This window comes from Petromyzon marinus, chromosome 69, assembly GCF_048934315.1.
Source record: "Petromyzon marinus isolate PM22_M1 ecotype Great Lakes invasive population chromosome 69, UKy_Petmar_22M1.pri1.0, whole genome shotgun sequence".
Lineage (NCBI taxonomy): Eukaryota > Metazoa > Chordata > Hyperoartia > Petromyzontiformes > Petromyzontidae > Petromyzon > Petromyzon marinus.
In genome coordinates, this window is record NC_133735.1 from 6,584,808 (window position 1) to 6,612,086 (window position 27,279).

At 50.7% G+C, this 27,279-nt stretch overlaps 1 protein-coding gene across 1 annotated transcript in view; it reads left to right on the forward strand.

Annotated features, from left to right (window-relative positions):
- The first annotated feature begins 17,457 nt into the window (after window positions 1-17,457).
- The window catches only part of KIAA0513 (KIAA0513 ortholog), a 39,710-nt gene continuing 29,888 nt past the window's right edge, over window positions 17,458-27,279 (forward strand). Inside the window, exons 1-4 of the mRNA XM_076055038.1 lie at window positions 17,458-18,116; window positions 22,143-22,242; window positions 24,155-24,228; window positions 25,921-25,991. Coding sequence (XP_075911153.1) covers window positions 18,082-18,116; window positions 22,143-22,242; window positions 24,155-24,228; window positions 25,921-25,991 — 280 coding nt within the window. The 5' untranslated portion in view covers window positions 17,458-18,081. The remainder of the gene's footprint in view (window positions 18,117-22,142; window positions 22,243-24,154; window positions 24,229-25,920; window positions 25,992-27,279) is intronic.

Sequence of the window (27,279 nt, forward strand, 5' to 3'; positions counted from 1 at the left end):
TGACGTCATCACGCACCACGAGACCGAACCCAAGGCGCGCGTTTAAAAACCCTACCTTGCGCGATGACGTCATCACGCACACCGAAAACGAACACCCGTGCGTTTCAAAACCGGTCCTTGCGTGATGACGTCATCACGCACAACGAGAACCAACACGCACGCGTGTTGGTTCATTAATATATGTTCTCCATCACCGGCACCGTCCATGGCACGCGCCTCGCGATTTTCTCCTCGACAGAGCCCGATTCTTCTCGCCAGACTTTAACCGTTATTGTCTCGTTCAGACGCAACCAAATTCTACCGAATGATCATCGTTGCTCTTTGAGTCTCAGTTCTCAGATGTTGCATTTCTCAACCATCCAAAAAGTCACCGTCACCATCCCCACTGATCTCACCGCTGCATTCCTCGCTCAAGTTCCCCAATGAGGAACTGGCTTGGCTGGTTGTCACTGTTTTTCATCAGTTCCCGTTTTGAGATAATTACAATATGCCATCTTTTGCACGATGGAATTGACACTTGCGAGTAACCCCAGGCAAACAATAAACAAATTAAATATGAAGCCTACATTTCGATCAACCTGTGCACATTCTGGAGCCGTTCTTTCACAATTGCCAAAAATCACAGAATCGCTTGGTTGTATCCATAAAATTAAAAACCCCGGGCGGGGTCCATCGGACTCCAGGTTACATGACATCAATGTATGCTTGCACGGATCGACCCACGTATAACAGCACAAACATAGCTCAACATATTCATCAACAATTGCGAAGTTAGCTAAAATAACTATTCCAGATATTAACAAGCACCGGCCCCGTGTATTTGCGCGAGATACACGGCCAGGCTAGAGGGTGGGTGGCAGGTGGTGACATCAGCACAAAACAACCCGGTTCAACGCTGTGGGTGACGTCATCGCGCAGAAAAGCGCAGTGACGTCACCACCGCGCAACTTGCCAGCCAGCCAGCCGGCCAGCCAGCCAGCCAAACTTTTTTTTGTTTCCTAATATAGCACGATTTTCAACTATCATCTTCCTTAACTTGCACAACATACGATTGCTGCGCCTTTAGATTTAGGTTGTCGCGAAGAATTCCCGAAACACTGCCGTAGGACAAATTCAGTTCTGCGCTTGTGCTGCCAATTGACTTCTGAGGGCTTGTGAGCATGGCATCCTGCACGCGCATCACATTCTCCTCCGTCCTCACGGTTGGTTTTTTGGCCCGATTTTTCTTCGCATTCCTAACTGAACCCGTATGAGTTTAACACGTAGGAGGCTTTCGCGACCAATATTATTCATAATAAAGGGTTTTTTTGGGGTTAGATCGCGTTTATTTATAAATGTGTCGTAACCCTCCACCACCCGACACGGCCAATCAGCAAAAAAAAGTGTCACGTTGACAAAAGACAAAAATAGTTCACTACTTTAGCCCACCGGTGTGTTGAAGAGTGAATCCACAACATTTACAGTTTGAGTACTCTTCAACACACCGGTGGGGCTAAAGTAGTGAATTATTTGTCTTTTGTCAACGTGACACTTTTATTTTTTGCTGATTGGCCGTGTCGTGTGGTGGAGGATTACGACACATTTATAAATAAACGCGATCTAACACAAAAACCTTTATTGTGAACCCGTATCGCAAGAATTTGCGATACAATTTCGTAACAAAAAGTGTTTTTTTCCTCTGCGGTGGCGCGCGGTCAAATTCCTCCTGGAAGAGTCTCTGCGCGCGCGCCACGGATCCGCGAATCTGCGTCCACGCTACCACCTTCCTCCTCTGCTCCTCAGTCAGATGCGGAGCCATCGCTGTCACAATGCTCCAATCGCCTGTTGGGAAAGGGCTGACGGACAGACAGACAAACAAAAGCAAACCAAACAAAAACCAGAGAGGGTCGTTAGAAATCGGTGGGTCCACGCGGTGCGTCTGGTTCTTTTGCGAAGCGATGGGAGTCGTTGGCAAAACGGCGGCCTCGACAATTGGCGCCGCCGGTCTCTGTTTTCTTCGCTACTGCTGTCACAGCGCTACAGCCGTCGTGGACTCCTGCCATTGATCGCCCGGGGGCGACTTGCTCTTCCTGGACTCGCTTGGCCCGCATGTGGTTTATTGTTTTAAACAAAACAAAAAATTCGGTCACGGTTCCTAAGGATCACCGTTGCATTGCATTTATGGCTTTATTTTGGTGATTTCTAAAAGTTTATTTTTTTGGGTTTTGGTTTGGGGCCATGTTTTTGTTTTGTTGTAGTACCGAGTTAAGACTGACGGCCTTAATCTTATATTCTTAGTTTTTTCAGTAAAGTCACGTTGAAGGGAAACAACAAAATAATAAAATACATATAAAACAATAAAAAAATTCTCACGACGTTTCGACCATAACTCAAACGGTCGTCTTCAGGTGTGTTGGTTTGCATAAATTTTAATCTTTTTTTAATCTTAGTTGTCTTGTGGTTGTTGTTGTTGTTTGATTTGCATCCCACTGGGATTTTTGCACGCAGCGTTGGTGGTGTACACGGTGCTATTTTTAGGAATATTTTGATGTTTTTTTTCCCTGTATTTTCTGTTTGCACAGTCACACAAAGTCACTTTAAGATGTTTTTTTTTCTTATTCGTGTTTTTTTGTTTGTTGTGGTTGCACCCGATTCAAGAGCCGGATGGTTCACAGGGCTATACCAAAATAAACTGAAACTGAAACCCACCAACCCACCCAATGACCAACCCACCCACCAACCAACCCACCCAACAACCAACACAACCACCAACCAACCCACCCACCAACCAACCCACCCACCCACCAACCCACCCAACAACCAACCCACCCACCAACCAACCCACCCACCATGTTTGTTTTTGTTGTCGTACGGAGTTAGACTGACGGCCTTAATCTAAGTTGTCTTGTGGTTGTTGTTGTTGTTGTTTGATTTGCATCCCACTGGGAATTTTTGCACGCAGCGTTGGTGGTGTACACGGTGCTATTTTTAGGAATATTTTGATGGGTTTTTTTCCATGGATTTTCTGTTTGCACAGTCACACAAAGTCACTTTAAGATGTTTTTTTTTCTTGTTCGTGTTTTTTTGTTTGTTGTGGTTGCACCCGATTCAAGAGCCGAACGGCTCACAGGGCTACACCAAAATAAATGAAACTATGAACAACTATGAAACTAAACTATGAACTATTTAGCGTGTGATGTCCCGTCTCTCCGTATCCCCTCGGTATGTCCGTGTTCATTCTCCCTACTTAAGGTCCTGTCTGCGGTTCAGTGTTTCCTCTACCTGATGATGATTGCTTGTGTTGCGATCGAAACGTCGTATGCTATTATAAAAAAAAAATATTTTTTTTCTACGTACGTGACTTTACCGAAAACACCAATGAGTAGTAGCTAAGAGCTTCACAGCTCATCGGGTTTCACCAGGCGGGAAAAAGGCCGCCTAACAGCTGACGCACGCGTTTCGATCTCACCTTTGCGTGGTGACGTCACGGGAGCCCTGCCACGTCGTGTCGTCATCACGCACCACGGAAACGAACCCACGCCCGCGCGTTTAAAAACCCTGCCTTGCGTGATGGCGTCATCACGCACCACGAGACCGAACCCACGCACGCTTTTAGAAACCATACCTTTGCGTGATGACGTCATCACGCACCACGAGAACGAACCCACACACGCGTTTTGAAACCCTACCTTGCTCGATGACGTCATCACGCACACCGAAAACGAACACCCGTGAGTTTCAAAACCGTGCCTTGCGTGATGACGTCATCACGCACAACGAGAACCAACACGCACGCGTTTAAAACCCTTCCTTGTGTGATGACGTCATCACGCACCACGATAACGAACCCACGCACGCATTTTAAAACTCTACCTCGCATGATGACGTCATCACGCACCACGAGACCGAACCCACGCGCGCGTTTAAAACCCCTACCTTGCGTGATGACGTCATCACGCACCACGAGACCGAACCCAAGGCGCGCGTTTAAAAACCCTACCTTGCGTGATGACGTCATCACGCACCACTGGAACAAACCCACGCACGCATTTAAAAACCCTACCTTACATGATGACGTCATCACGCACCACTGGAACAAACCCACGCACGCATTTAAAAACCCTACCTTACATGATGACGTCATCACGCACCACGATAACGAACACGCGCACGTTTAAAAACCCTACCTTGCGTGATGATGTCATCACGCACCACGAGACCGAACCCAAGGCGCGCGTTTAAAAACCCTACGTTGCGTGATGACGTCATCACGCACCACGATAACGAACACGCGCACGTTTAAAAACCCTACCTTGCCTGATGACGTCATCACGCACCACGAGACCGAACCCACGCGCGCGTTTAACAACCCTACATTGCGTGATGACGTCATCACGCACCACGAGACCGAACCCACGCACGCTTTTAGAAACCATACCTTTGCGTGATGACGTCATCACGCACCACGAGAACGAACCCACACACGCGTTTAGAAACCCTACCTTGCTTGATGACGTCATCACGCACACCGAAAACGAACACCCGTGAGTTTCAAAACCGTGCCTTGCGTGATGACGTCATCACGCACAACGAGAACCAACACGCACGCGTTTAAAACCCTTCCTTGTGTGATGACGTCATCACGCACCACGATAACGAACCCACGCACGCATTTTAAAACTCTACCTCGCATGATGACGTCATCACGCACCACGAGACCGAACCCACGCGCGCGTTTAAAACCCCTACCTTGCGTGATGACGTCATCACGCACCACGAGACCGAACCCAAGGCGCGCGTTTAAAAACCCTACCTTGCGTGATGACGTCATCACGCACCACTGGAACAAACCCACGCACGCATTTAAAAACCCTACCTTACATGATGACGTCATCACGCACCACGATAACGAACACGCGCACGTTTAAAAACCCTACCTTGCGTGATGATGTCATCACGCACCACGAGACCGAACCCAAGGCGCGCGTTTAAAAACCCTATGTTGCGTGATGACGTCATCACGCATCACGATAACGAACACGCGCACGTTTAAAAACCCTACCTTGGCTGATGACGTCATCACGCACCACGAGACCGAACCCACGCGCGCGTTTAAAAACCTTACCTTGCGTGATGACGTCATCACGCACCACGAGACCGAACCCAAGGCGCACGTTTAAAACCCCTACCTTGCGTGATGACGTCATCACGCACCACGAGACCGAACCCATGCACGCGTTTAAAAACCCTACCTTGGCTGATGACGTCATCACGCACCACGAGACCGAACCCACGCGCGCGTTTAAAAACCTTACCTTGCGTGATGACGTCATCACGCACCACGAGACCGAACCCACGCGCGCGTTTAAAAACCCTACCTTGCGTGATGACGTCATCACGCACCACTGGAACGAACCCACGCACGCATTTAAAAACCCTACCTTTGCATGATGACGTCATCACGCACCACGATAATGAACACGCGCACGTTAAAAACCCTTCCTTGTGTGATGACGTCATCACGCACCACAATAACGAACCCACGCACGCATTTTAAAACCCTACCTCGCGTGATGACGTCATCACGCACCACGAGACCGAACCCACGCGCGCGTTTAAAACCCCTACCTTGCGTGATGACGTCATCACGCACCACGAGAACGAACCCACGCACGCATTTTAAAACCCTACCTCGCGTGATGACGTCATCACGCACCACGAGACCGAACCCACGCGCGCGTTTAAAAACCCTACCTTGCGTGATGACGTCATCACGCACCACGAGACCGAACCCAAGGCGCACGTTTAAAAACCCTACCTTGCGTGATGACGTCATCACGCACCACTGGAACAAACCCACGCACGCATTTAAAAACCCTACCTTGCATGATGACGTCATCACGCACCACGATAACGAACACGCGCACGTTTAAAAACCCTACCTTGCGTGATGATGTCATCACGCACCACGAGACCGAACCCAAGGCGCGCGTTTAGAAACCCTACCTTGCGTGATGACGTCATCACGCACCACGATAACGAACACGCGCACGTTAAAAACCCTACCTTGCGTGATGACGTCATCACGCATCACGGGACCGAACCCAAGGCGCGCGTTTAAAAACCCTACCTTGCGTGATGATGTCATCACGCACCACGAGACCGAACCCAAGGCGCGCGTTTAAAAACCCTACCTTGCGTGATGACGTCATCACGCACCACGATAACGAACACGCGCACGTTTAAAAACCCTACCTTGCCTGATGACGTCATCACGCACCACGAGACCGAACCCACGCGCGTTTAAAAACCATACCTTGCGTGATGACGTCATCACGCACCACGAGACCGAACCCAAGGCGCACGTTTAAAACCCCTACCTTACGTGATGACGTCATCACGCACCACGAGACCGAACCCAAGGCGCGCGTTTAAAAACCCTACCTTGCGTGATGACGTCATCACGCACCACTGGAACGAACCCACGCACGCATTTAAAAACCCTTCCTTTGCATGATGACGTCATCACGCACCACGATAACGAACACGCGCACGTTAAAAAACCCTTCCTTGTGTGATGACGTCATCACGCACCACGAGACCGAACCCACGCGCGCGTTTAAAACCCCTACCTTGCGTGATGATGTCATCACGCACCACGAGACCGAACCCAAGGCGCACGAGAATAAAATAATAAATTGATAAAATAAAATAACACAATAATATTTTATTTTGTCAATTTATTATTTTATTCTCGAAATAACCAAAGAAGATCAATACATACTTCACCTGGAATGGAACTTTCTACAAACAAACTGAGGGCACCCCAATGGGCCCCCCCCCCCTATCTCCGGTTGTAGCCAACATTTTCACGGAGAAAATTTGAGACTGACGCCATCCAGACTGCCACTCTGCGCCCGACCTTATGGAAGAGGTACGTGGATGACACTTTTTGTCATCTGGCCACATGGCCGGCCTGCTCTAGACCAATTCCGCGACCGCATCAATTCCATACACCCAGCCATCAGATTTACCATGGAAGTCGAAAAAGATGGCAAGCTACCCTTTTTTTTGGATGTCCTAATTAAAAAGAGACTTGATGGTTCAATGAGCCACTCTGTCTACAGGAAAGCTACCCATACGGATGCTAGATCTGAAACCGGATTCCCACCACCATCCATCACAGAAGAATTCCCTCATCAAGACTCTGTACCGTAGAGCCCAATGCATATCCGACCAGGAACACATAGGCAGTGAACTCAAGTACGTACACCAAGCTCTTAACGCTAATGGTTACTCCGACTATACAATCCGCAAAGCTATCACTCAAACCATGAAGAAGGACCCTCTTGAGAAGCCTTTCAAAACCATCACTTTACCCTACATCTTGAATAAACACAAGATCCAGGTCCGTTTCAACACATTACGTAAAATCCGTGATCTGGTTCCGTCTGTAAAAGATGTGATTCCGGACATACAGTACCCTGGTGTCTACAAACTAAGTTGCCTCTGTGGTAGTAGTTACATTGGAGAAACCAAACGCCGTGTCTCGGACCGCATTCGTGAACACAAAGCAGACCTTAAACACGGTAGGTACCAACACCTCGGCCGTGGCAGATCACTGTTATAATTCAGTAGGCTCACATGACATTGACTTCTCCAAGACAGAGGTTCTTTGCAAGCCATCTGGCTACCATGAGAGATTCGTTCATGAGGCCATCCACATATACAAACACGGAGACAATTTCAACCGAGAAGATGGATTGTGGCTTAGCAATCATTGGAAGGATTTGATAAACCATTTCGGGTCTTCATTGATTGTTCACGCTTACGGTTACCATGAGAGATTCGTTCATGAGGCCATCCACATATACAAGGACGGAGACAATTTCAACCGAGAAGATGGATTCTGGGCTTAGCAATCATTGGAAGGATTTGATAAACCATTTCAGGTCTTAATTGATTGTTCACGCTTACGGTGGCTTTCAGACAGCATGCATTAAATTTCGTCTTCCCCCATCCTCTTTTCAGAACATAGATGGACTCGTCCTTATAAATAAATTGCCAAATCGCTGCGCGTGGCGCTGACGTTTTTTTTATAAATAAATAAATACACCGTTTAAAATTAAATAATTTAATGCGAACCGACACACCTGATGACGACCGTTTGTGTTATGGTCGAAACGTCGTGAGAATTTTTTTATTGTTTTATATATATTTTATTATTTTATTGTTTCCCTTCAACGTGGTGACTTTACCGAAAGAGCTGAGAATATGAACACGCTTCTAGATTTGAAGCTTTCGTGACTGCAAGGATCCACACTCTTTGGTTCTATTCGGTAAAGTCACCACGTAGGTAAAAAATAAAAGAATAAAATTATCACGACGTTTCGGCCACAACACAAGCGGCCTTCATTAGGCGAAGGGATCAGGCTGTCTTGAGGACAGCGCTGGAGTGAAACACAGCCACGCTTGATCCCTTAACCAGATGAAGGTTGATCCCTTCACCTGATGAAGGCCGCTTGTGTTGTGGCCGAAACGTCGTGATAATTTTGTTGTTTTATTTTTTTTACCTACGTGGTGACTTTACCGGATAGAACCAAAGAGTAATATGAACACGCGCACGTTTAAAAACCCCTACCTTGCGTGATGACACCATCACGCACCACGATAACGAACGCGCATGTTTAAAAACCCTACCTTGCGTGATGACGTGATCACGCACCACAAGAACGAACCCACGCACGCATTAAAAAACACTACCTTGCGTGATGACGTCATCACGCACCACGAGAACAAACCCACGCACGCTTCTAAAAAACCCTACCTTTCATGATTACGTCATCACGCACCACTAGAACGAACCCACGCACGCATTTAAAAAACCCTACCTTTCATGATTACGTCATCACGCACCACGAAAACGAACACGCGTGCGTTTAAAAACCCTACCTTGCGAGATGACGTCATCACGCGCCACGAAAACGAAGACGTGTGTTTAAAAACCCTTATTGCGTGATGACGTCATCACGCACCTCGAAAACGAACACGACACCACCGCGCGCGTTTCAAAACCTCACTATGCGTGATGACGCGTGACGTCCCGAGTGGGCAAAGGCCCTTGCCACTTCGCGCGATGACGTCACGTACTTGGAGGGGGCACTTGCCACCTTGCGCGATGACGTCACGTGTGTAGGGGGGTGTCCTTTGCCACTTCGCGCGATGACGTCACTTCGGTGAAGGGGGCTCTTACCACCTTGCGCGATGACGTCACATGTGGGGGGTGCCCTTGCCACTTCGCGCGATGACGTCACGTACGTGGAGGTTGGCTATTGCCACGTTGCGCGATGACGATACGCGTGTGGGGGGGTGCCCTTGCCACTTCGCGCGATGACGTCACGTGCGGGGAAGGGCTCTTATCACCCTGCGCGATGACGTACCGGGGGGGGCTTTTGCTACCTTGCGCGATGACGTCACGGGTCCTCTTGTCCCACGCCCCCTGCGTGGTGACGTCATCACTCGCCATCTCTGCTACGTGGTGGTGGTGGTGGTGGTTGCGACAATTTTATTGTTGATTTATGAGGGGATTTTAAATGTTGCACGTTGAGACAACAAAAACAACAAGCAACATCAACAAGCAACGACAATAACAACAACAACAACAACAATAGGTCGTTAAGGCGGACACAACCTGCGGCACTTTGATGGTGCTGTTCACTGCCCTACGACCGTGAGTATGTTAACATTGTTAACATTACTGTTATTGTTAACATTATTAACATTATTGTTAACATTATTGTTAACATTGTTAACATTACTGTTATTGTTAACATTATTAACATTATTGTTAACATTATTGTTAACATTGTTAACATTACTGTTATTGTTAACATTATTAACATTATTGTTAACATTATTGTTAACATTGTTAACATTACTGTTATTGTTAACATTATTAACATTATTGTTAACATTATTGTTAACATTGTTAACATTACTGTTATTGTTAACATTATTAACATTATTGTTAACATTGTTAACATTACTGTTATTGTTAACATTATTAACATTATTGTTAACATTATTGTTAACATTGTTAACATTACTGTTATTGTTAACATTATTAACATTATTGTTAACATTATTGTTAACATTGTTAACATTACTGTTATTGTTAACATTATTAACATTATTGTTAACATTATTGTTAACATTGTTAACATTACTGTTATTGTTAACATTATTAACATTATTGTTAACATTGTTAACATTACTGTTATTGTTAACATTATTCACATTATTGTTAACATTGTTAACATTACTGTTATTGTTAACATTATTAACATTATTGTTAACATTGTTAACATTATTGTTAACATTATTGTTGTTAACCTTATTGTTAACATTATTGTTGTTAACCTTATTGTTAACAATGTTAACCTTATTGTTAACATTGTTGATGTTGTTAACCTTACCCATAGAGAGATACTCTATGTGTGAGTAGTCTATGGGTCTCTGTGTGAGTCTCTATGTGAGTAGTCTATGGGTCTCTATGTGAGTAGTCTATGGGTCTCTGTGTGAGTCTCTATGTGAGTCTATGGGTCTCTATGTGAGTAGTCTATGGGTCTCTGTGTGAGTAGTCTATGGGTCTCTGTGTGAGTCTATGGGTCTCTATGTAAGTCTATGGGTCTCTGTGTGAGTAGTCTATGGGTCTCTGTGAGTCTGTAAGTCTATGGGTCTCTATGTAAGTCTATGGGTCTCTGTGTGAGTAGTCTCTGGGTCTCTGTGTAAGTCTCTGGGTCTCTGTGTGAGTAGTCTATGGGTCTCTACTGTGTGAGTAGTCTGTGGGTCTCTACTGTGTGAGTAGTCTGTGGGTCTCTACTGTGTGAGTAGTCTGTGGGTCTCTACTGTGTGAGTAGTCTGTGGGTCTCTACTGTGTGAGTAGTCTGTGGGTCTCTACTGTGTGAGTAGTCTGTGGGTCTCTCTACTATGTGAGTAGTCTGTGGGTCTCTACTGTGTGAGTAGTCTGTGGGTCTCTGTGTATGTGAGTAGTCTGTGGGTCTCTACTGTGTGAGTAGTCTGTGGGTCTCTACTGTGTGAGTAGTCTGTGGGTCTCTACTGTGTGAGTAGTCTGTGGGTCTCTACTGTGTGAGTAGTCTGTGGGTCTCTACTGTGTGAGTATGTGGGTCTCTACTGTGTGAGCAGTCTATGGGTCTCTACTGTGTGAGTAGTCTGTGGGTCTCTACTGTGTGAGTAGTCTGTGGGTCTCTACTGTGTGAGTAGTCTGTGGGTCTCTACTGTGTGAGTAGTCTGTGGGTCTCTACTGTGTGAGTAGTCTATGGGTCTCAGACCAGAGACACCAACAGGGCAATCCCACTATGAGGGCACCTATAGTTGTGGGTGAGCAGCTACTAAATGGAGACTCACAAAGACTTAGAGACACCCACAGAGACTCATAGACACCCACAGAGAATCATAGACACCCACAGAGACTCATAGACACACACAGACTCATAGACACACACAGAGACTCAGACTACTCACACCGAGACTCATAGACACCCACAGAGACTCATAGACACCAACAGGAACTCGTAGACACCCACAGATACCCATAGATACACACAGAGACTCATAGACACACACAGAGACCCATAGACACACACAGAGACTCATAGACACCTACAGAGACTCATAGACACCCACAGAGACACCCACAGAGACCCATAGACACCCACAGAGACTCATAGATACACACAGAGACCCATAGACACCCACAGAGACACCCACAGAGACACCCACAGAGACCCATAGACACCCACAGAGACTCATAGACACCCACAGAGACTCATAGACACCCACAGAGACTCATAGACACCCACAGAGACACCCACAGAGACCCATAGACACCCACAGACACTCATAGACACCCACAGAGACCCATAGACACCCACAGAGACTCATAGACACCCACAGAGACTCCTAGACACCCACAGAGACTCATAGACACCCACAGAGATTCATAGACACCCACAGAGACTCATAGACACCCACAGAGACCCATAGACACCCACAGAGACCCATAGACACCCATATTGACCCATAGACACCCACAGAGACTCAGAGACACCCACAGAGACACTCACAGAGACTCAGAGACACCCACAGAGACTCATAGACACCCACAGAGACCCATAGACACCCACAGAGACTCATAGACACCCACAGAGACTCAGAGACACTCACAGAGACTCATAGACACCCACAGAGACTCATAGACACCCACAGAGACTCATAGACACTCACAGAGACTCATAGACACCCACAGAGACTCATAGAAACTCACAGAGACTCAGAGATACCCACAGAGACTCATAGACACTCACAGAGACTCATAGACACCCACAGAGACTCATAGACACTCACAGAGACTCAGAGACTCCCACAGAGACTCATAGACACTCACAGAGACTCAAAGACACCCACAGAGACTCAGAGACACCCACAGAGACTCATAGACACCCACAGAGACTCATAGACACCCACAGAGACTCAGAGACACTCACAGAGACTCATAGACACCTACAGAGACACATAGACACCCACAGAGACTCATAGACACCCACAGAGACTCATAGACACCCACAGAGACTCATAGACACCCACAGAGACTCATAGACACCCACAGAGACTCATAGACACACACAGAGACTCATAGACACCCACAGAGATTCATAGACACCCACAGAGACTCATAGAAACTCACAGAGACTCATAGACACTCACAGAGACTCATAGACACCCACAGAGACTCATAGACACCCACAGAGACTCAGAGATACCCACAGAGACTCAGAGACACTCACAGAGACTCATAGACACCCACAGAGACTCATAGACACCCACAGAGACTCATAGACACCCACAGAGACTCATAGACACCCACAGAGACACCCACAGAGACCCATAGACACCCACAGAGACTCATAGATACACACAGAGACCCATAGACACCCACAGAGACACCCACAGAGACACCCACAGAGACCCATAGACACCCACAGAGACTCATAGACACCCACAGAGACTCATAGACACCCACAGAGACTCATAGACACCCACAGAGACACCCACAGAGACCCATAGACACCCACAGACACTCATAGACACCCACAGAGACCCATAGACACCCACAGAGACTCATAGACACCCACAGAGACTCCTAGACACCCACAGAGACTCATAGACACCCACAGAGATTCATAGACACCCACAGAGACTCATAGACACCCACAGAGACCCATAGACACCCACAGAGACCCATAGACACCCATATTGACCCATAGACACCCACAGAGACTCAGAGACACCCACAGAGACACTCACAGAGACTCAGAGACACCCACAGAGACTCATAGACACCCACAGAGACCCATAGACACCCACAGAGACTCATAGACACCCACAGAGACTCATAGACACTCACAGAGACTCATAGACACCCACAGAGACTCATAGAAACTCACAGAGACTCAGAGATACCCACAGAGACTCATAGACACTCACAGAGACTCATAGACACCCACAGAGACTCATAGACACTCACAGAGACTCAGAGACTCCCACAGAGACTCATAGACACTCACAGAGACTCAAAGACACCCACAGAGACTCAGAGACACCCACAGAGACTCATAGACACTCACAGAGACTCATAGACACCCACAGAGACTCATAGAAACTCACAGAGACTCAGAGATACCCACAGAGACTCATAGACACTCACAGAGACTCATAGACACCCACAGAGACTCATAGACACTCACAGAGACTCAGAGACTCCCACAGAGACTCATAGACACCCACAGAGACTCATAGACACCCACAGAGACTCAGAGACACTCACAGAGACTCATAGACACCTACAGAGACACATAGACACCCACAGAGACTCATAGACACCCACAGAGACTCATAGACACCCACAGAGACTCATAGACACCCACAGAGACTCATAGACACCCACAGAGACTCATAGACACACACAGAGACTCATAGACACCCACAGAGATTCATAGACACCCACAGAGACTCATAGAAACTCACAGAGACTCAGAGACACTCACAGAGACTCATAGACACCCACAGAGACTCATAGACACCCACAGAGACTCAGAGATACCCACAGAGACTCAGAGACACTCACAGAGACTCATAGACACCCACAGAGACTCATAGACACCCACAGAGACTCATAGACACCCACAGAGACTCATAGACACTCACAGAGACTCATAGACACCCACAGAGACTCATAGAAATCACAGAGACTCAGAGATACCCACAGAGACTCATAGACACTCACAGAGACTCATAGACACCCACAGAGACTCATAGACACCCACAGAGACTCATAGACACCCACAGAGACTCATAGACACCCACAGAGACTCATAGACACCCACAGAGACTCATAGACACCCACAGAGACTCATAGACACCCACAGAGACTCATAGACACACACAGAGACTCATAGACACCCACAGAGATTCATAGACACCCACAGAGACTCATAGAAACTCACAGAGACTCAGAGACACTCACAGAGACTCATAGACACCCACAGAGACTCATAGACACCCACAGAGACTCATAGAAACTCACAGAGACTCAGAGACACTCACAGAGACTCATAGACACCCACAGAGACTCATAGACACCCACAGAGACTCATAGACACCCACAGAGACTCATAGACACTCACAGAGACTCATAGACACCCACAGAGACTCATAGAAATCACAGAGACTCAGAGATACCCACAGAGACTCATAGACACTCACAGAGACTCATAGACACCCACAGAGACTCATAGACACTCACAGAGACTCAGAGACTCCCACAGAGACTCATAGACACTCACAGAGACTCAGAGACACCTACAGAGACTCAGAGACACCCACAGAGACTCATAGACACCCACAGAGACTCATAGACACCCACAGAGACTCATAGACACCCACAGAGACTCATAGACACCCACAGAGACTCATAGACACCCACAGTGACCCATAGACACCCACAGAGATTCAGAGACACTCACAGAGACTCAGAGACACCCACGGAGACCCATAGACACTCAGAGAGACCCATAGACACCCACAGAGACCCATAGACACCCATATTGACCCATAGACACCCACAGAGACTCATAGACACCCACAGAGACTAATAGACACCCACAGAGACACTCACAGAGACTCAGAGACACCCACAGAGACTCAGAGACACCCACAGAGATTCATAGACACCCACAGAGACTCATAGACACTCACAGAGATTCATAGACACCCACATAGACTCATAGACACTCACAGAGACACCCACAGAGACACTCACAGAGACTCAGAGACACCCACAGAGACTCAGAGACACCCACAGAGATTCATAGACACCCACAGAGACTCATAGACACTCACATAGACACCCACAGAGACACCCACAGAGACTCAGAAACACCCACAGAGACTCATAGACACCTACAGAGACACCCACAGAGACTCATAGACACCCACAGAGACACTCACAGAGACTCAGAGACACTCGCAGAGACTCAGAGACACCCACAGAGACTCAGAGACACCCACAGAGACTCATAGACACCCACAGAGACTCATAGACACATACAGAGACTCATAGACACTCACAGAGACTCATAGACACCCACAGAGACTCAGAGACACCCACAGAGACTCAGAGACACACACAGAGACTCATAGACACCCACAGAGACTCATAGACACATACAGAGACTCATAGACACACACAGAGACTCATAGACACCCACAGAGACTCATAGACACATACAGAGACTCATAGACACATACAGAGACTCAGAGACACCCACAGAGACTCATAGACACCCACAGAGACTCATAGACACATACAGAGACTCATAGACACACACAGAGACTCATAGACAACAACAGGAACTCGTAGACACCCACAGAGACCCATAGACACCCACAGAGACGCATAGACACCCACAGAGACTCTGAGACACCCACAGAGACTCAGCGACACCCACAGAGGCTCGTAGACACTCAGAGAGACTCAGAGACGCACAGAGACTCAGAGACACCCACAGAGACTCATAGACACTCAGAAACTCAGAGACACCCACAGAGACTCATAGACACCCACAGAGACTCAGAGACACCCACAGAGACTCAGACCCATAGAGACGCAGAGACACCACAGCAACGATGACGACGATGACGACGATGACGATGACGACGACGATGATGACAATGATGACGACGACGCCGACGATGACGACGATGACGACGATGACGACGATGACGACGACGATGACGACGATGACGACGACGATGACGACGATGACGACGATGACGACGACGATGACGACGATGACGACAACGATGACGACAACGATGACGACGATGACGACGATGACGACGATGACGACGACGATGACGACGATGACGACGATGACGACGACAATGACGACGATGACGACAACGATGACGACAACGATGACGACGATGACGACGATGACGACAATGACGACGATGACGTCATGCGCTGCACAAACCCCGCCAAGCCTGCCGCCAGCTCCTGCCTCGGCGACGGCCGAGACGTTGCCGTGACGACGCCCGAGACGTTGCCGTGACGACGGCCGAGACGTTGCCGTGACGACGCCCGAGACGTTGCCGTGACGACGGCCGAGACGTTGCCGTGACGACGGCCGAGACCTGAACCCCACCGCCACCCCCGCCCTCCCTGTGCCTCTCTCCCATCCGCAGGTGATCCACCAACCCCCTCCTCGCCAGCGCAGCCCGGCCAGCGTTGGAGCGGCCGCCACGATGGAGGTTGCGACCACCCCCTTGCACCAGCTGCCTGGCACTGCCTGCGGTGGTGGTGGTGGTTGTGTTGGTGGTGGTGGTTGTGTAGGTGGTGGTGGTGGTGTTAGTGGTGGTGTTAGTGGTGGTGGTGGTGGTGTTAGTGGTGGTGGTGGTGGTGTTAGTGGTTGTGGTGGTGGTGGTGGTTGTGTAGGTGGTGGTGGTGGTGGTTGTGTAGGTGGTGGTGTTAGTGGTGGTGGTTGTGTAGGTGGTTGTGTAGGTGGTGGTGTTAGTAGTGGTGGTTGTGTAGGTGGTGGTGGTGTTAGTGGTGGTGTTAGTGGTGTTAGTGGTGGTGGTGGTTGTGTAGGTGGTGGCGTTAGTGGTGGTGGTGGTGGTGTTAGTGGTGGTGGTGTTAGTGGTGGTGGTGTTGGTGGTGGTTGTGGTGGTGGTGGTGTTAGTGGTGGTGTTGGTGGTGGTGTTAGTGGTGGTGGTGTTAGTGGTGGTGGTGTTGGTGGCGTTAGTGGTGGTGGTAGCGTTAGTGGGGGAGGTAGTGGTAGCATTAGTGGTGGAGGTGGTGATGGTGGCATTTGTGGTGGTGGTGGAGGCGGTGGCGGTGGTGGTGGCGTTAGTGCTGGTGGTGTTGGCGGTGTTGGTAATGGAATTGGCGGTTGTGTAGGTGGTGGTAGTGGTGGTGGAGGTGGTGGTTGTGGTGGCATTAGTCGTAGTGGTGGTAGTGGTGGTGTTGGCAGTGTTGGTAATGGCATTGGCGGCTGTGTAGGTGGAGGTGGTGGTTGTGGTGGCGGTGGTGGTGGTGGTAATGGAATTGCCGTTTGTGTGGTTGCCCGTGGTGGTGGTGGTGGCGGTGGTGGCGATGATCTTGGTTGTGTGGATCTTGATGTTGGTGGTGGGGGTAGTGGTGGCATCGATGGCCATGGTGGTGGCGGCGGTGGTGGTTGTAATGGCAGCGTTGTCGGTCGTGGCAGTGGTCACAGTAACGGCGATCATGGTGAAGGCGATAAGCGTAGCGGTAGTAATGGTGGCGGTGACGGTGGTGACGGTGGTGGTACCAACGCCGACTTAACCGGGCGTAGCAGCAGCAGCAGCAGCTGCACCACCACCACCACCACCAGCACCACAGCCTCCCAGTCCGGCACCACCACCACCACCAGCAGCACCACGACAGCCTCGCAGTCCGGCACCTCCGCACGGAGCCTCACGGAGGAAGAGACGAGGCTGTTCATGCGCGAGTACATCGACACCATCTTCATCGGAGGGTGAGTGAGTGTGGTGTGTGTGCGGTGTGGCGTGTGGTGTGTGTGCGGTGTTGTGTGTGGTGTGTGGAACATCTTCGCCGGTTAGAAACATTTAGGCTGGCCTGCCTACGATCCATCCTGGGTTTAACCTGCAGACTGGATTGTGTGAGGAGCTCACAAATCTTCGAAAGATCTGGGCAAGGTCCCATCGGTGAGCTCCTCCGGCGGGCAAGGCTGCGATGGCTGGGTCATGTAGCCCGCATGCCCAGCCACCGCATGCCCAAACAGCTTTTGTTCGGCCGGATCGAGGGGGCTAAACGGGCGCGGCACGGGCTAGAGAAGAGATGGAGTGATGTGGTACAGGAGGACGTGGAGCTGAGTGGACTTGCCGATGACTGGTACCAGCGGTGTCAAGATCGGCCTCTGTGGAGGAGGCTCGTGAAGGACGCTACTGGGCAGTTGGAGGCAGTCGCCCTCCAACAACAACGGAGGGCGGAGGAGCGACGCTCACAACAACGAGCGTAGCGCCGGGTGGCTAAAGCACAGCAGGTTGGCACAGTAGGGGGCACAGGTGGTGCATCAGCCAGTCATCTCAGTCAGTCGACCCGTGGCACCTGGGTCTGCCCCGTGACCTCCTGCCAGCGGGCGTTCGACACTCCACGTGGCCTCAAGGTGCACATGGCCTGGCACAAACGTCGTGGTGACGTCACCGCCACTTAGTGGCGAATGGCGGTTGTTGTTGTTGGTGCTTGAGTGTAGTGTGTCTGACACGGCCATCGTGAACCCCCTGAGAGAGAGAGAGACCCAGACCCAGGGCTTGAACCCAGGTCTCAGTGTCTCTGACACGGCCATCGTGAACCCCCTGAGAGAGAGAGACACCCAGACCCAGGGCTTGAACCCAGACTCTCAGTGTCTCTGACACGGCCATCGTGAACCCCCTGACAGAGAGAGACACCCAGACCCAGGGCTTGAACCCAGGCTCTCAGTGTCTCTAACACGGCCATCGTGAACCCCCCACCAGAGAGAGAGACACCCAGACCCAGGGCTTGAACCCAGGCTCTCAGTGTCTCTGACACGGCCATCGTGAACCCCCTGAGAGAGAGAGAGACACCCAGGGCTTGAACCCAGACTCTCAGTGTCTCTGACACGGCCATCGTGAACCCCCTGAGAAAGAGACACCCAGACCCAGGGCTTGAACCCAGGCTCTCAGTGTCTCTGACACGGCCATCGTGAACCCCCTGAGAGAGAGACACCCAGACCCAGGGCTTGAACCCAGACTCTCAGTGATCTCACTGCCCTCTCCCTCTCTCTGTCTTGTCCCGGGGATGTAGTAACCTAATCACCTCAACTTCCTTAATTCCTCAGCCCCCCCTCACCCCCCCCCTCACCCCCCCTCACCCCCCCCCCCTCACCCCCCGTGACATCCACCGCGACTTCCCCGTCGCGGCCGTCGGCTCGGCAGCGGTGGCCTAGACCCACGGAGACAGAGAGACACAGAGACACACAGAGACACATAGAGAGACACAGAGACACATAGAGAGACACAGAGACACATAGAGACACACAGTGACACACAGAGACACACAGAGACACACAGAGACACACAGAGACATAGAGAGACACAGAGACACATAGAGAGACACAGAGACACATAGAGACACACAAAGACCCACAGAGACACACAGAGACACACAGAGACACACAGAGAGACACAGAGAGACACAGAGACACACAGAGACACACAGAGACACACAGAGACACAGAGACACACAGAGACACACAGAGACACACACAGAGACGCAGAGACACACAGAGACACACAGAGACACACAGAGATACACAGAGACACACAGAGACACACAGAGACACACAGAGACCCGCAGAGACACACAGAGACACACAGAGATACACAGAGACACACAGAGACACACAGAGACACACAGAGACACGCAGAGACACACAGAGACCCACAGAGACACACAGAGACACACAGAGACACACAGAGACCCGCAGAGACACACAGAGACACACAGAGATACATAGAGACACACAGAGACACGCAGAGACACGCAGAGACCCACAGAGACCCGCAGAGACACACAGAGACACACAGAGACCCACAGAGATCCACAGAGACACACAGAGACACACAGAGACACACAGAGACACACAGAGACCCGCAGAGACACACAGAGACACACAGAGACACACAGAGACCCACAGAGACACACAGAGACACACAGAGACACATAGAGACCCACAGAGACCCACAGAGACCCACAGAGACCCACAGAGACACACAGAGACCCACAGAGACCCACAGAGACCCACAGAGACATGCAGAGACCCACAGACACCCACAGAGACCCACAGAGACCCAAAGAGACACACAGAGACCCACAGAGACCCACAGACACACAGAGACCCACAGAGACCCACAGAGACCCACAGAGACACAGAGACCCACAGAGACCCACAGAGACACACAGAGATACACAGAGACACGCACAGAGACCCACAGAGACCCACAGAGACACACAGAGACCCACAGAGACCCACAGAGACCCGCAGAGACCCGCAGAGACCCACAGAGACCCACAGAGACATCTTACCAGGGTGTAAGGCCCCACGGAACTGCTGTGTTGGAGCTCTTTGTCCAGAGGCTGCCCTGACCACCACAATCGCTCGCTCAACCCATTTGCCTCATCATCATCATCAGCATCACCACGTGTAAATGTGCAGCAGCAGGCAATCGCTCTCAAACAGCGTGGTGGTGACCTTGATTCTTAATGCGGAGGTCCCGGAGACAAATCCACGCAGTGGCCATGGAGAGAGAGACGCAGACTCCACATTGAACCCACGACCTCCCGCGTACCAGGCGAGGTAGTCAACATCTCCTAGCCACCGTGATGATGATGATGAGAGAGACACAGACTCCACATCTACAGCAGCAGGCATCGTCAGGGTCACGGGATTGAACCCGCGACCTCCTGTAGACCAGGCGAGGTAGTCAACATCTCCTAGCCACCGTGATGATGATGATGGGAGAGAGACGCAGACTCCACATAGACCTCCTGTAGACCAGGCGAGGTGGTCAACATCTCATAGCCACCGTGATGATGATGATGAGAGAGAGACACAGACTCCACATGTACAAGCAGCAGGCATTGTCAGAGTCACGGGATTGAATCCGCGACCTCCCGCAGACCAGGCGAGGTAGTCAACATCTCATAGCCACCGTGATGATGAGTCAGAGACGCGGACTCCACATCTACAGGAGGGGTCGGGATTGAACCCACGACCTCCTGTAGACCGGGCGAGGTAGTCAACATCTCCTAGCCCCCGTGATGATGATAATGATGATGGGAGAGAGACGCAGACTCCACATAGACCTCCTGTAGACCGGGCGAGGTAGTCAACATCTCCTAGCCCCCGTGATGATGATAATGATGATGGGAGAGAGACGCAGACTCCACATCTACAGGAGGGGTCGGGATTGAACCCGCGACCTCCCGCGTACCAGGCGAGGTAGTCAACATCTCCTAGCCACCGTGATGATGATGATGAGAGAGACGCAGACTCCACATAGACCTCCTGTAGACCAGGCGAGGTAGTCAACATCTCATAGCCACCGTGATGATGATGATGAGAGAGACGCAGACTCCACATAGACCTCCTGTAGACCAGGCGAAGTAGTCAACATCTCATAGCCCCCGTGATGATGATGATGATGATGGGAGAGAGACGCAGACTCCACATCTACAGGAGGGGTCGGGATTGAACTCACGACCTCCCGCGTACCAGGCGAGGTAGTCAACATCTCATAGCCACCGTGATGATGATGAGAGAGACACAGACTCCACATAGACCTCCTGTATACCAGGCGAGGTAGTCAACATCTCCTAGCCACCGTGATGATGATGATGAGAGAGACACAGACTCCACATAGACCTCCTGTAGACCAGGCGAGGTAGTCAACATCTCCTAGCCACCGTCGGTTCTAGCGTTGGCGACGCGGGGGTGTTTGTGATAATTTTGTCCCCGCAGGACGGACATGGGACAGGAGCGCAAGGCCTGCTTTGGGCAGCTCTGCCAGGAGCCCCTCGGCTGTGGCAGGGAGTGGTTTTCACGGCTCATCTGTGCACAGGTCAGGGGTTGCTCCCAGACGTCCCGTCCGACCCGCTCGCTCAGCCGCTCACTCACTCACTGGCTCGCTCGCTCACTCGCTCACTCACTCACCCACTCGCTCACTCACTCACTCACTCGCTCGCTCCGCCGCTCACTCACTCACCGGCTCGCTCGCTCACTCGCTCACTCACCCGCTCGCTCACTCACCGGCTCGCTCGCTCACTCACTGGCTCACTCACTCACTCGCTCACTCGCTTGCTGGCTTGCTCGCTCACTCACTCACTCGCTCAGGCGCTCACTCACTCACCGGCTCGCTCGCTCACTCACCCGCTCGCTCACCCGCTCGCTCACTCACTCACTCACCCACTCACTCACACACTCACTGGCTCACTCACTCACTCACTCACCCGCTCGCTCACTCACTCACTCACTGGCTCACTCACTCACTCACTGGCTCACTCACTCACTCACTCGCTCAATCACTCACTCACTGGCTCACTCACTCACTCACTCGCTCAATCACTCACTCACTGGCTCACTCGCTCAATCACTCACTGGCTCACTCGCTCGCTCACTCACTCGCTCACCCACTCACCCATTCACTCACTCACTCGCTCATACGCTCACTCACCCGCCCGCTCGCTCACCCACTCACAGACCCACTCACTCGCTCACACCTCACTCACCCGCTCGCTCGCTCACCAACTCACAGACCCACTCACTCGCTCACTCACCCGCTCACTCACCCACTCATTCTCAGAGTCACGCACTCACTCGCTCACACACCCACTCGTTCACTCGCTCACTCGCTCACACACTCACCCACTCGCTCCCTCGCTCGCTCACTGACACACTCACACGCTCACTCACCCACTCACTCATTCACCCAATCACTCACTCACTCACCCACTCACTCACACACTCACACGCTCACTCACCCACTCACCCACTCACTCATTCACCCAATCACTCACTCGCTCGCTCACTCATGCACTCATTCACACACTCACTCACACACTCACCCGCTCACTCACTCTCTCGCTCGCTCACTCACCATGGGGGGTGGTGATGGTGGTGGGAGTGGTGGGAGTGGTGGTGGTGGGAGTGGTGGGGGTGGTGTTGGTGGGAGTGGTGGGGGTGGTGGTGGTGGGAGTGGTGGTGGTGTTGCTGGTAATGGTGGTGGTGGTAGTGTTGCTGGTAGTGGTGGTGGTGGTGCTGGTGGTGGTGGGGTTGCTTTTGGTGGTGGTGGGGTTGCTGGTGGTGGTGGTGTTGGTGGTGTTGCTGGTGGTGGTGGTCGTGGGGTTGCTGGTAGTGGTGGTGGTAGTGGTGGTGGTGGTGTTGGTGGTGTTGCTGGTGGTGGTGTTGCTGGTGGTGGTGGTGGTGTTGGTGTTGCTGGTGGTGGTGTTGCTGGTAGTGGTGGTGGTGGTGTTGGTGGTGTTGCTGGTGGTGGTGTTGCTGATGGTGGTGTTGCTGGTGGAGGTGGTGGTGGTGTTGCTGGTGGTGGTGGTGTTGCTGGTGGTGGTGTTGCTGGTAGTGGTGGTGGTGGTGTTGCTGGTGGTGTTGCTGGTGGAGGTGGTGGTGGTGGTGGTGTTGCTGGTGGTGGTGGTGGTGTTGCTGGTGGTGGTGGTGGTGTTGGTGTTGCTGGTAGTGGTGGTGTTGCTGGTAGTGGTGGTGTTGCTGGTGGTGGTAGTGGTGGTGTTGCTGGTGGTGGTGGTGTTGCTGGTGGTGGTGGTGTTGCTGGTGGTGGTGTTGCTGGTGGAGGTGGTGGTGGTGGTGTTGCTGGTGGTGGAGGTGGTGGTGGTGGTGGTGGAGGTGTTGCTGGTGGTGGTGTTGCTGGTGGTGGTGTTGCTGGTGGAGGTGGTGGTGGTGGTGGTGTTGCTGGTGGTGGTGGTGGTGGAGGTTGATGCTTCTCCGCCTTTGTCTCTCCACAGAGGTGCATCTCCAAGTGCGTCTCGGAGCAAACGTTCTACCGCCTTGTGCAGTCATTCGCTGTCGTGCTGTTCGAGTGAGTCACCCACTGAGTCACCCACTGAGTCACCCACTGAGTCACCCACTGAGTCACCCACTGAGTCACCCACTGAGTCACCCACTGAGTCACCCACCCACTCAGTCACCCACTCACTCAGTCACCCACACACTCAGTCACCCACTCACTCAGTCACTCACTCAGTCACCCACTCACTCAGTCACCCACTCAGTCACTCACCCACTGAGTCACCCACTGAGTCACCCACTCACTCACCCACTCAGTCACCCACTCAGTCAGTCACCCACTCACTCACTCAGCCACTCACTCACCCTCTCAGTCACCCACTCAGTCACCCACTGAGTCACCCACTCAGTCACCCACTCAGTCACCCACTCAGTCACCCACTGAGTCACCCACTGAGTCACCCACTCAGTCACCCACTGAGTCACCCACTGAGTCACCCACTGAGTCACCCACTCAGTCACCCACTCAGTCACCCACTCAGTCACCCACTGAGTCACCCACTCACTCAGTCACCCACTCAATCACTCACTGAGTCACCCACTGAGTCACCCACTCACTCACTCGCTCACTCACTCACTCACCCACTCAGTCACCCACTCACTCGCTCACTCACTCACCCACTCAGTCACTCACTCACCCACTCACCTACTCACCCACCCACTCAGTCACCCACTCAGTCACCCACTCAGTCACTCAGCCACTCACTCACCCACTCAGTCACCCACTCACTCAGTCACTCACTCACTCAGTCACCCACTCAGTCACCCTTTCACTCACCCACTGGGTCACCCACTGAGTCACCCACTGAGTCACCCACTCAGTCACTCACTCAGTCACCCACTCAGTCACCCACTCACTCACCCACTCAGTCACCCACTCACTCACTCACTCGCTCACTCACTCACTTACTCACTCACTCACTCACCCACTCACTCACCCAATCAGCCACTCACTCACTCAGCCACTCACTCACTCACCCACTCACTCACCCACTCACTTACCCACTCACTCACTCACCCACTCACTCACTCACCCACTCACTCACTCAGTCACCCACTCACTCACCCACCCACTCACTAACTCAGCCACTCACTCACTCAGTCTCCCGTTCTTTCACTGCAAGCGCTTGCCTGGCTAAACGGGAAATACCGCTGCTAATGTTGACTGTTGTTGTTGACTGTTGTTGTTGTTGACTGTTGTTGTTGTTGACTGTTGTTGTTGTTGACTGTTGTTGTTGTCTGTTGTTGTTGTTGACTGTTGTTGTTGTTGACTGTTGTTGTTGTTGACTGTTGTTGTTGTCTGTTGTTGTTGTTGACTGTTGTTGTTGTTGACTATTTTTGTTGTTGACTGTTGTTGTTGACTTGTTGTTGACTGTTGTTGTTGTTGACTGTTGTTGTTGTCTGTTGTTGTTGTTGACTGTTGTTGTTGTTGTCTGTTGTTGACTGTTGTTGTTGACTGTTGTTGTTGTTGACTGTTGTTGTTGTTGACTGTTGTTGTTGTTGACTGTTGTTGTTGTTGACTGTTGTTGTTGTTGACTGTTGTTGTTGTTGACTGTTGTTGACTGTTGTTGTTGTTGTTGACTGTTGTTGTTGACTGTTGTTGTTGTCTGTTGTTGTTGTTGACTGTTGTTGTTGTTGACTGTTGTTGTTGTTGACTGTTGTTGTTGTTGTTGACTGTTGTTGTTGTTGTTGTCCTCCGTCGAAGGTGCAATGCGCTGGAGGATTTTGTGCCGGCCAAGAATCTGATGACAATGTGCTTCACATTCTACCACGTGGGTGAGCACCCACTAACACCCACCCACTAACACCCACCCACTAACACCCACTAACACCCACCCACTAACACACACTAACACACACTAACACCCACTAACACCCACCCACTAACACCCACTAACACCCACCCACTAACACCCACTAACACCCACTAACACACACTAACACCCACTAACACACGCTAACACACGCTAACACACACTAACACACACTAACACCCACTAACACACACTAACACACACCTACTCACACCCACTAACACACACTAACAAACACTAACACACACTAACACCCACTAACACCCACTAACACCCACTAACACCCACTAACGCACACTAACACACGCTAACACACACTAACACACACTAACACACACCCACTAACACCCACTAACACACACACACCCACTGACACCCACTAACACCCACTAACACCCACTAACACACACTAACACCCACTAACACCCACTAACACACACTAACACACACCCACTAACACACACTAACACACACTAACACACACTAACACACACCCACTAACACACGCTAACACACGCTAACACACACTAACACCCACTAACACACACCCACTAACACACACTAACACATGCTAACACACGCTAACACACACCCACTGACACCCACTAACACACACTAACACACACCCACTGACACCCACTAACACACACTAACACACACCCACTGACACACACTAACACACACTAACACACACTAACACCCACTAACACACACACTAACACACTAACACACACTAACACACACTAACACCCACTAACACACACTAACACACACTAACACACACCCACTGACACCCACTAACACACACTAACACACACTAACACACACCCACTAACACACACTAACACACAATAACACACACACACTAACACCCACTAACACACACTACACACACTAACACACACACTAACACACACTAACACACACTAACATACACCCACTAACACCCATTTACACACACTAACACACACTAACACACACTAACACCCACTAACACACACTAACACACACTAACACACACTAGCACACACTACACACACTAACACACACTAGCACACACTACACACACTAACACACACTAACACCCACTAACACCCACTAACACACACTAACACCCACTAACACACACTAACACACACTAACACACACTAACACCCACTAACACACACTAACACACACTAACACACACCCACTAACACACACTAACACACACTAACACCCACTAACACACACCCACTAACACACACTAA